Here is a 12,433-nt window from a genome sequence, read left to right as displayed (position 1 = left end):
AAAGCATGCTTGTTATACTCACTGTGGAACCTAAGGGGTTAATCCTCTGCAGTGTGTAAAAAGGCCGTTTGATCCTGTCTTCTCTGATTCTCCCCTTCTTCTACAGTCCTCAATCCATCTGCTGATAGAACAGAGCATTGGTGACACGCTGCACAGGCTCAGCTTAGTGTGCTAGAGAGTTTTTTTTTCCTTTGGGAGAGTGCCTGTGATCAGCACAGGGCCAATCAGCACTGTTCAGACAGAGGGTCAGGGGTTATGCAGCCTCATAGGACAATCAGGGGAGAATGAAAACTTCTCCTACAAGCTTTAACCAGTGCTCAGCTGGACACTGATAGATGTCACAAAACTGCTCTAACTGCTGATGAGAAAAGGTATTTAGCAGTTTATATTTACTAAAATAATTGTATTTCCATGTTGTGTGTACTGTGGGAGACCAGATATAGTGAATGCAGGGTGCGGGGAGACCAGATATAGTGAATGCAGGGTCCGTGGAGACCAGATATAGTGAATGCAGGGTCCAGGGAGACAAGATATAGTGAATGCAGGGTCTGGGGAGACCAGATATAGTGAATGCAGGGTCCATGGAGACCAGATATAGTAAATGCAGGGTCCGGGGAGACCGGATATAGTGAATGCAGGGTCCAGAGAGACCGGATATAGTGAATGCAGGGTGTGGGGAGACCAGATATAGGGAATGCAGGGTCCGGGGAGACCGGATATAGTGAATGCAGGGTCCAGGGAGACCGGATATAGTGAATGCAGGGTCCGGGGAGACCGGATATAGTGAATGCAGGGTCCGGGGAGACCGGATATAGTGAATGCAGGGTCCGGGGAGACCGGATATAGTGAATGCAGGGTCCGGGGAGACCGGATATAGTGAATGCAGGGTCTGGGGAGACTGGATATAGTGAATGCGGGGTCTGGAGTTTAGTAACACTTTAACCACTTGCCCTCCTGAGGATTTACCCCCCCTCATGACCAGACCATTTTTTGCGTCATTTTAACTGACGATTGTGCGGTCATGCAACCCTGCACCCAAATGAAATTTATATCTTTTTTCCCACAAATTGAGCTTTCTTTTGGTGGTATTTGATCACCTGTTGGTTTTTTTATTTTTTGCGCTATAAGCAAAAAAAACCCACAATTTTGAGAAAAAAACAACATTTTGGACTTTTTGCTATTAAACATGTCCAGTAAAAAAATGTAAAAAATCAAATTTCGTCATAAAGTCAGGCCAAAATGTATTCTGCGACATGTCTTTGCTAAAAAATCCCAATACGTGTAAATTAATTAGTTTACATGAAAGTTATAGCACCTACAAATGGCGGTATAGATAATGGGATTTTTGTTTTCTACTAGTAATGGCGGCAATCAGCGACTTCGGTGGACATTCTGGCACTGGGGGGGGAACTAACTTGGTGTCACTGATATCTCCAGTGACACCAATACAGTGATCAGTGCTAAAAAAAAAGCACTGACACTGTACTAATGGCACTGGGCAGGAAGGGGTTAATGTGAGGGGCGATCAAAGGGTTAACTGTATGCTGGGAGTGTTTTACTAGGGGGCAGGGTGTTCTTCACTGCAAGCACACTGATCGGGATGGCTGTACTGTGCAAAGCTATCCCAAGCAGTGTGCTTGAGCTGACAGGGAGGAAGATTGTTTGTAAAACAATCTTCCTCTACATCGGAGATGCTCGGTAATCACCGGGCGCTGGCGGGTAATTACCGGCTGGGACCTGGTGATTGACATCCACGGTTGCGAATGGCGGCGTGGGTAGGGCGCGCTCACAGCTAGTGGGCCCTCCCTACCTGGAAATGCATAATCGCATATATATATATATATATATATATATATATATATATATGTGATTTTGTGCACAGGTGCTGCCCTGTAGCAGTATATCTGCTATAGGGCGGTCCTTAAACAGTTAAGTCAGCAGAGCTTCATCTCATCCACTAAACTCTGAGGAAAATTCCCTTACAAAGTGCAACTTCCCTTTCAAAGAGACCAGTCTATTTATCATTAATAAATCAACCCCAATATGTCATCGTTGTACTCTATAAATGACCCAATTGTCTCTTTTTCTTATTTATTTATTTTTTTTAGTTTCAGAAAAACTCTTCACACTGTCAGTGGTATAAATACTTTATTGAATATACATTTGGCTAATTTCATTGAATTAGCAACTGAAAGAGAAGAAAAGACTTTCATGCCAGTGAATATAACTCATTGCAGTGAGAGATAATTTATCTACGCCTTCTGATGAAATCCATTTCATTGCTGCTTTCTGGCAAGCCTGAAAAACAAAATAGCGCTCTGGTCAGCGGTGAAATTATTTGGGTAGAGGCCAGATCTTCATATTCCTAGAAGTCAGTGAAAGTGTTGTGAAAGGCTAAATATATTATTTTATCTTGAAAAATGTAAAGTGGACCTTTCCTCCTTTCTCACTGCATAAGTACCTTAGTAAAATGGAGTAGCCTCTCAACCTCTTCAGTACGAAGGAGCTCTTGAAATAACGTTCCAGTCTCAGGGAACTAAAAATGACTATATCTAAGACTCAGGATACATTAGTGTGATGGTCACTGGGAAAAATGTTCCTTACACTTGTGGTCATTGAAAAGAATTACCAATGGTAATAAATGGTGTCAGTCATTGTGAAGAATTACCAATGGTAATCAATGGTGTCAGTGGGAAATAATCAAAGAAAGTGCTCAATGCTCAAGGAATCGCTAGCAACCTCTGAAGGAACCCTAGTTGATATGGAGAAATAAAACTCATACTTCTGGGATTTGTGAAGGATGTATGACATGTAAATTTGTTTTAAGAAGGTTTTGCGGTTTGTTGTCTTTTTTTCCCCCAAAATTGTAATTCTAATTTCTTCATTGCACCTAACTGCTGGTGATTTTGGCAGAAATGCAGCAATATCAACACAAACTTTTAGCCCCCCTAACCTATTCTATGCTAAACCCTCCCCATTCAGTTGCCTACTTACCTCTTCCTGACAATGCCGAGCTCCCACGATGTTTACAACCTCACTACAGAAACCCTTGCTGTCCACTTCTGCACAGTAACGGGACATAGATTTGAATGGGCTTTACCTGTAACACTGAAGTAAGGCCTCAGTCAAGTCTTTAGGACAGGGTTACTCTGCCAGTTCTTCTTGGAGCCCTAGGGCTCATCTGGAGGTTGCTAGGGGTTCCTTGAGCAATGAGCAATTTCTACTTCTCAGATAATATCCCACTGACACCATTGATCTGTTTATCTACCTGTAAGTGGGTAAGGAGAATGTGTCCCACTGGCCATCACACTATTGTATCATGCGTTGTAGATATAGTCATTTTTAGCAGGGATTCCTTGAGACTGAAAGGTTATTTCAAGGGTTCCTCTGTGTTGAGAAGGTTGAGAAAGGCTGCTTTTGGGAGTTAAATTTAAAACTACCCAGCCAGGGGCGGACTGACAACTCATGGGGCCCCTGGGCAATAGGGGATCATGGGGCCCCTGTGTCCTTGCCCAAACTCAAAAAAGCCTATGAAAAAGGTACCAGGGGCATCTCATGGGGCCCCCTACTGTCCCTGGGCCCTCGGGCAGTGCCCGAGTTTCCAAATGGTCATTCCGCCCCTGTACCCAGCCACCCTCCCTATCCCCCTAACCTATTCTAAGTTACCCCACCAACACTAAGGTGCATACTTAACTTTTTCTGACCATGACAGACTCCTCCTGCATTGTTTAGGGCCTCACTGCAGGAATCGTGTCCTACTCAGCCCACACCAGTGTATGATCTCCCTATGTGTAGAATTGAATGGGGCCTTACTTCATTGATTTTGATCCCCCTAACCTATTCTAAGATACCCTCCCCCCTCCAACACTAAGGTGCGTACTTAACTTTTATTGACCATGACAGCCTCCTCCTGCATTGTTTAGGGCCTCGCTGCAGGAATCGTGTCCTACTCAGCCCATACCAGTGTATGATCTTTCTATGTGTAGAATTGAATGGGGCCTTACTTCAATGATATTGATCCCCCTAACCTATTCTAAGCTGCCTTCCCCCCTCCAACACTAAGGTGCGTACTTAACTTTTTCTGACCACGACAGCCTCCTCCTGCATTGTTTAGGGCCTCACTGCAGGAATTGTGTCCTACTCAGCCCATACTAGTGTATGATCTCCCTATGTGTAGAATTGAATGGGGACTTACATCAACGATATTGATAGCACCCGGTCGAGTCTATAGGAAGTTACTGTGCAGGCATAGGCAGAGACAGGGAATATTGCTGCGACAAGGCTGCAAACAACATGGGAGGCCACTGCCTTCCTAAAGAGGAAAGTAGACACCTAAATAGGAAATGGGGGGGGCTAAATGTGAATAGGCTCAGGGCTAGAGAGTTTTTAATTTTATGTGATTCTGTCCTTTACAACATAGTTTCTAAAGAACTACCAATAAAAGAATTAGCTTTATGTTTTTTGGATATTGGGATACTGGGATGATATAGTGACAAAAAAAGTAAACAAGTATCACTCTTTAAACGGCCCCTTTAATGTGACTGTTTGAATATCTGATGCTTCTGATTTGGATTAGAATGCATGTATAATACAAAACAATTATGTTGATAACATACATAGCCCAAATGCCTTCCCAATTTGCCATTTTTTTTGGTCTTTATTATCTAGATTACGATGACATCAAAATAGAATCTCTCATGCATAAATAAAATTCCCTGGGGAATTTATGAGCCCTTTCAATAAAAAGACTATACAACAAGTTCCAAGGAACTTGAGTTAAATTGTAGACTGCAGACAAAAGGTGTACCGTTCCTGTTAGCACATAACTCTCATTTCTTTTATTAATTCTCAAATTAGGCTCTGGATGGAGATAATGAGTTGCATACACTTCACAGGCATGTTATTGTTCTATGTAGGTAATCCTTCATTTAATAGGACTTTGTTTGGGCTTTGTTTTTGGTCACCATGGAAGTTTAATTTTTCAAAGGCATGTTATAGACAACAGGTGTCTCTTCCCCTCCAGGTTCCGAGTTCCATAATGACAAAATTTGGCTTCCTTTCAAGAAAGGGAATGTTCTACATTAAGGGCTAGTGAGGGCTCTCCAACAGCCGAGTCTTTAGTAATTTTAAGGAATGGGATTTTGCTCCTTCTAAGGCTTTGGTCTAGGCATTATATGCACCGAATAGGCTTTAAACAAGATATCAAAGGACATTAACGAGAAAAATTGTCCTGCTGTAGAGAATGCATGGTTAATGTATTTTTCCCTCGTAATGGATCATTCAGGAGAGAAGAAAGGTTTTAATGGTCCTGTTTAGCAATTTCTTCTCCTTGTCTGCTTATTCTGCTCCTGATATGGACAAGGTGATATTATTTTAGCAGGGGAATTACAAGGCCGTGCCAGATCCATTTTGTCATTTTAGAATGCCCTGGAGTGTAATGGATTCAAAAATAGTTGATAAGTGGATTAGAAAAGTTGTAGATTGGGCACTCTAGAGAGTTTTCTCATTGTGAAACAACCAGTATTCAAGGTGACATTAAAGGGAAATTGACCCACAACATCTATGTGTATGCCTGCTTGCTCTTGGTTGGTCACTTACTGAAGCCTTTAGTCCAGCTTGGGAGCCAGGCAACTATCAATTTTTAGAAGGAGAAATAGCAGCCCCTGTATTTCTTTAAGAAGAGGCTTTAAACAAAGAACAATAGTCTGTTAATCATTGTGTTTTTTGTGAACAAGTTCCAAGGTGCTGAAAATTTAAAGGGTCAATAATCACCTTAAAGCTATGACCTGTCCACTCAACTAAGCCCTGCTCATGTTTTTCAACAACCCTTTGAGAGTACCTACATTTTCCCCTCACTTTGAAACACTATCAATAATTCAATTAACCCAAAAACTAGGCAGGCTTACATTAGATAGAATCTACTGAACATTGCACGTGAGCTCATGTTTTTTAATAGATCTATTTTAGAAGTTTTGGAAGGAGATTTTTAAAAATTAAAGTAGACCTAAACCCCAAATGGCTAAACTTTCGTTAGTTAAATGCTTAAATATCTGTCTTTTTTACATAAAATATCATTTGAAATCTTTTCACCATTTTTGTCATCTCCTGCAGCTTTTTGTAGCCACTTCCTGTCGCACATCGTTCTGGACTGGCTTCCTGATAGTGACAATGGTGGACCATGCTTGTGTTATGTACGTCAGGTGCATCATTATATTCATTCCCCACCACAGTTAATAGACAGTTGTCAACCTATAACTGTAATGCTTGCCCCAATACAGTAGTAAAAGACTATAGCTGGCTAGTCCAACTTCACCTATAGCAGATTACTTGGTTGCCACCAGGAACTAACCCACAATGATATAGTTTTTGGCCAAGTGGTACAAGGGAAAAAGCAAATATACCAAAATGGGTACCTAAGGTCATGTAGGATCAGGCAACGATCAAGGCAGACTGTAGACAGTATTATCTAGGGATAGGCAGTGGTCAGCGAAGGCAACAGGCAGTAAGAACAATCAAGAGACAGACTAAAGTCAGAGCTGGCAGCAGACAGTAAGTATAACCCAGGGACAGACTGAGGTCAGGGCAGGCAGCAGACTAGAGAATATTCTAGGGACAGGATGAAGTTGGGGCAGGCAGCAGACAAGAGAGTATTCCAGGAACAGGATATCTAGGCTTTAGAATCAAGAAACAAGGCAAGCAGTAGATAGTAAGTATTATCTAAGGACAGGCAGTGGTCAGGGCAGGCAACAGGCAGTAAGAGCAATCAAGAGACAAACTAAAATCAGAGCTGGCAGCAGACAGTAAGTATAACCCAGGGACAGTCTGAAGTCAGGGCAGGCAGCAGACTACAGAATATTCTAGGGACAGGATGAAGTTGGGTCAGGCAGCAGACAAGAGAGTATTCCAGGAACAGGATATCTAGGCTTTAGAATCAAGAATCAAGGCAGGCGGTAGATAGTAAGTATTATCTAAGGACAGGCAGTGGTCAGGGCAGGCAACAGGCAGTAAGAGCAATCAAGAGACAGACTAAAGTCAGAGCTGGCAGCAGACAGTAAGTATAACCCAGGGACAGGCTGAGGTCAGGGCAGGCAGCAGACTACAGAATATTCTAGGGACAGGATGAAGTTGGGTCAGGCAGCAGACAAGAGAGTATTCCAGGAACAGGATATCTAGGCTTTAGAATCAAGAATCAAGGCAGGCGGTAGATAGTAAGTATTATCTAAGGACAGGCAGTGGTCAGGGCAGGCAACAGGCAGTAAGAGCAATCAAGAGACAGACTAAAGTCAGAGCTGGCAGCAGACAGCAAGTATAACCCAGGGACAGGCTGAGGTCAGGGCAGGCAGCAGACTAGAGAATATTCTAGGGACAGGATGAAGTTGGGGCAGGCAGCAGACAAGAGAGTATTCCAGGAACAGGATATCTAGGCTTTAGAATCAAGAATCAAGGCAGGCGGTAGATAGTAAGTATTATCTAAGGACAGGCAGTGGTCAGGGCAGGCAACAGGCAGTAAGAGCAATCAAGAGACAGACTAAAGTCAGAGCTGGCAGCAGACAGCAAGTATAACCCAGGGACAGGCTGAGGTCAGGGCAGGCAGCAGACTAGAGAATATTCTAGGGACAGGATGAAGTTGGGTCAGGCAGCAGACAAGAGAGTATTCCAGGAACAGGATATCTAGGCTTTAGAATCAAGAATTAGAGAAACAGCATTCAGAGCCAGTGTAGACAGAACTATCACAAGCCCTGAGCAGTGGACTTGTGATGCTTAAATAGGGCACGATATGTGCTGTAGCCTATGAGGGCAGAAGAGGCAGAGTATCTAAAGCTAATTCCTATATAGCAATGGGGTAGCTGTTTGAGGGCATGCCTGCCAGAGTTGAGGGGGCTCCACAGGCAAAGCAGGGCTTGCTGCCCAGCACATGACACAAGCTATGGAGACACAATGGCTGAGCGGGATTCATGGAGGTGGGGATGGCCAGCACAGGAGCATACAAAATGCTCCTAGCAATAACAGTAGTTATTCAATCAAGGACCTTCATGGCAGGATCATCAGGATTTTTTTTACTGAAAGCTACATTGACATGTTAAAATCTATATGTATTTGTAGTAACTGGGATCAGACCTATTTATTATTATTATTATTATACAGTATTTATAAGCTCCAATGGTTCGCTCAGCGCTGTACATTACAAAGGGGGACAGAACATGTGACAGAACAATACCAATACAATGCAAAACATGAGGGGATCGAGGGCCCTGCTCTTTCGAGCTTAAAATCTAGGAGGGAGGGGATGGTGGTACAGGAGGAGAAGCTGTGGGAGATGGAGTGTTAGGAAGAGTGGAGGAGGTCGGCAGGTTAGCAGGGGGTGGGGTAGGCTTCCCTGAAGAGATGGGTTTTCAGGGTGCGCCTAAAAGAGAGGAGAGTAGGTGATAATCTGATGGGTTGGGGCAGGGAGTTCCAGAGGATGGGTGACACCCTGGAGAAGTCCTGGAGGTGGGCATGGGAGGAGGAGACCAGGGAACTAGAGAGAAGGAGGTCTTGTGAGGAGCGGAGTGTGCGTGCTGGGCGGTACTTGGATATTAGGTCAGTGATGTAGTTCGGGGCAGTATGGTGGACAGCTTTGTACGTCAGTGTTAGGATTTTGAATTTGATCCGTAGCGCAATCGGAAGCCAGTGGAGGGATTGGCAGAGGGGGGTGGCGGAGATGGAATTATCCTTAAATGGTCATAATTATTTAAGCTGTGAATGCATAACAATGTGAAATAATACATTGGATCGATGCATGATAGGACTGGGACATAGTAGTAATAAGCATGTCAGGTTAAGCTCTTTCTTTATTAACATCTGGAGTGGTCACAGGGGAGTCACACACCTGACACAAGGTGGGAAATAAATCTATGGCGTGCATAGGATTATAAGGGTTAAGCTTGGATGACCTCTCTAGAACTCAGGACATTAATCTGTGATAATCCTTGACCTCAGGTGTCAGGAGACTTTGCTGTGAATATTGAACAAGGCGAAAAGTGACAGTTCCCCAGCTTGTTGCTATTTATGCTGTGCATAATATCGATTGCTGTATTTTATTTCTGTGGAAAAGAGAATTTCTCCCAGAGGTGGATGCTTTGATGGAGAAACTGAATTTATGTTTGGGAATAATAACAGATTAAAGTCTATAAATTTTGTATTTTACAACAGAGAAGGGAAAATATAGGAGTAGAATCTCTGTTGGGCTTTTCTTGCTATCTCTGTTGATTAGTAATTTGATAAATCTGACAAATTGAGCACAAGATTTGATAAGACTGACGACTGATACGGGCTATGGTGCTAAATCTGAGATGTTCACAAGGCACTGTAGAACGCACAAACATCGTGTGACATGATTATGTCCATATTTCTGTGCTCAAAGCGGTACTTTTTTTGCATGGAAATATGTTTTTTTTATATGGTAGGCCTGTAATTTTTAGGAATAACTCACTGAAATCTGTCCGAACAAGAGTCTAGTAAACATTCAGGGTAGGATAAAACTTGAAACACGAAATCATAAATTATAATTTAATAAATAATCATAAAAAATAATAATAATAATATAATAATAATAATAAATTTCATTCAATAATATAATCAAACCAAAAACACTGAAATTTGAAATAGAGCGCCAAGTTTGCACATCACTGAGCAAAGTCGCAAAATCATTTTCAGTGTCTGATGACGAATTTCCCCACGAATCATTATCACTCAATTCCGCAAGTGGTTCTGATTTACTATCGCTGTTCTCTAGCCGGTCTAAAACCGCTTTTGACCTAAAGGGACGCTTTTTGGACGCCATGGACGTTTCTCAGTTTCCAGGCAGAAAGAGCAGTAAAAATGCAGGCAGGGCGCCGGACAAAGCACTCGGGACAAAATGTATGTGAAATGGTTTGATACAAGAATGTATTACTATGTGATTTTAGTGATTTTAGTGAATGTCACTGTTTGTCATTTTCAAATTTCCTGCCGTTCCATCCCCGTACGTCCTGACGCTCGCAGGGGATGGAACCCAGATGACAGATGCCGGCATCCGCCGGATTACATTGCCGGGGACACTGCAGGGGGGCATCGCGGGAACGCAGGACAAGGTAAGTGATCGAGAGATCACGGAGCAACGCCGCATGGTATTCCCGAGTGTAGCTCGGGGTTACCGCTTGTGGTGCTGAAACTTAACCCCGAGCTACACTCGGGAATACCGCCAGGGAGGTTAAAGTCTTTATTTAAAAAAGAAAACTAATACAAACGTTTTTTACAAACTTGTTTTGTTGAAAATTATATCACGGAAGGGACCTGCTCAACCCTCACTACACAAAAGAAATCCCCGTAGTAGATCCTGTTAGACAGCATGCACCCATTTTTATAGCTTGCATCATGGATAACTAATTTCAAAGATGGACCCTCTTCATCAGAGCAGATTCATTGGCCAGGACCCGGTGATTGACATCCCTAGCCACCAATAGCGCCTGCCCCCTCCCCGTAAATGCAAATCACATATACATATGTGATTTTGCGCAGCCGTGTCACCCTGTAGCAGTACTTCTGCTCTAGGGTGGAGGGCAAGTGGTTAAACTGGAGAGGGGTTAGGGCATGGGATACTCCAAAATGCTGCATCGAAACAGGAGATAACTCTTCCACAGGCTCCCGTACATGGATTCAGCAGAGGAAACAGGGGAATAGTCAGTACTCTGAGACCCTATGAGAGCTGTCTCAGTCCATTGTTACCACTGGCACTTACATCCCAAAGCACATGGTCACCAGGGATCACCATTCAGGGTCAGTACTCACAAGTCCCCAGGACAGCTGCACACCTTCCATTCCTCTGGATACTTCCCAGTGAGGGAGAAAATCCTTTTCCAGACCAGATCCAATAAGGTGAAATCCCACAGCCAGCTCCTCAAAGAGATTGTGTCAAGCCCCCAGCTCTGCCCCAGCTGAGACCTCAGAGAACAGATACTCAGTCCACTGGCTGTCTCAGAGGGGTAGGAGCCCAAGAGGCTCTGGAACCTTCCCCAATGAGGACGGAGCAATCTGCTCAGGCTATGCGCATTATATTACCTACCTTCTGGATACACTTTCCCAGGGATTGGCTGGCACCTGATAAATATTCAACTAATTATTTGAATTTCCCCCTCTATGCTGCAGAAGCTTCTTCTAAGGACAGGAGGAAGCAATCAAACTCTCTGTTCAGGAAACCCTGATCAGACCAGTACAATCTCTGACATCGCTCCCTAGACTCCAAAAACTAAATTTGCCAAGCATCCTTTGCTAGGACGGTTCTACATAAGCAATCTAGCTCTGATGGAATGGTCCACCCTTGAAGGTGTTTATAAAGATTCCCAGTCTAAAGTGTGTAGCAAAGCAATGAACATGTGTTTTACAATTACAACTCCACAGAACCTTTTCCTGGAAAGACATATTCCCAAATTTCCTTGCAGCAAGATTACTTCCTTTTTTTCAGCACTGATTGTATCAAATTGCTATGGTCCTATGGGCCTGTATACAGAGTAGCCAATGTTCATGTTACTGGAACATTCCACCCAAACTTGAAAGGCTTTCCAGCAATGGGCTCCTCTCATTGGTAGCAAATCAAACCAATAGCTGGGACATTCAGGCCAATGCAACACTAATTCACAGCAAACATGTGTACTGAGCCCTTTACACTCAATCAGACTTGGAATTGGCTTGGGATCTTGACTGGGAACTGCATGGCAAGCACCGCTTTAAATGCCAAATCTGAAAAAGGCCTTGGCCCCACAATGAATTACTTTAGTGACTCTCAAGCGATAAATGCACAACCACTGGGACAGGGGCTGCCTGACAACTCATGGGGCCCCCGGGCAATAGGGGGTCATGGGGCCCCTGTGTCCTTGCCAACACTCAAAAAAGCCTATAAAAAAGGTACCAGGGGCATTTCATGGGGCCCCCTACTGACCATGTTAAATTTTTTAACAGTTGCATTTATTGAAGATGTACAATGATACAAACAAATAGAGGTACATAAAACCTAGTCAAGCGGTCAGTATATGACAAGGTATACAGCATACATAAATAATCTAAAACAGGAAAGTCCTAAAATTAGTATCCTGGTAAGATTCTGTGTTTTGCCCAAGATGCGCCCCAAGCAGGCTAATGCCATTTTGAATTTGCCCTGGTCACAACACAAAGCATCACGTAAGCAGCATGTAAACAGCCTTCTCTGGCTGTAATAGTAGGCTTTAGGTATACTGTTGCTCATCCGCCTGTTTTTACCACCCTCTGTCCACCTGTGTGAAAGAGGCCTAAGGGTGCCAAAGTGGTCAAATAGGGATTATCTAATTGGACATGAAAGGTTGGTGGATATTTAGCTCAAGCAAAGCTTTAGCCATTAGGAAAATAAAACCCATAAAACCCATAGAAGCAAAGTTGAATT

General features: G+C 43.3%; 1 protein-coding gene across 1 annotated transcript in view; it reads right to left on the bottom strand.

Annotated features, from left to right (window-relative positions):
• Window positions 1-2,129: 2,129 nt before the first annotated feature.
• The window catches only part of LOC149461202 (protachykinin-1-like), a 47,133-nt gene continuing 36,829 nt past the window's right edge, over window positions 2,130-12,433 (bottom strand). The window contains exon 6 of the mRNA XM_089678670.1: window positions 2,130-2,298. Coding sequence (XP_089534796.1) covers window positions 2,249-2,298 — 50 coding nt within the window. The 3' untranslated portion in view covers window positions 2,130-2,248. The remainder of the gene's footprint in view (window positions 2,299-12,433) is intronic.

Source organism: Staurois parvus, unplaced genomic scaffold (assembly GCF_062004578.1).
Source record: "Staurois parvus isolate SC_StPar_1 unplaced genomic scaffold, SC_StPar_1.0 ptg000208l, whole genome shotgun sequence".
NCBI classification, from domain to species: domain Eukaryota; kingdom Metazoa; phylum Chordata; class Amphibia; order Anura; family Ranidae; genus Staurois; species Staurois parvus.
This window is presented reverse-complemented; position numbering and strand designations above follow the sequence as displayed.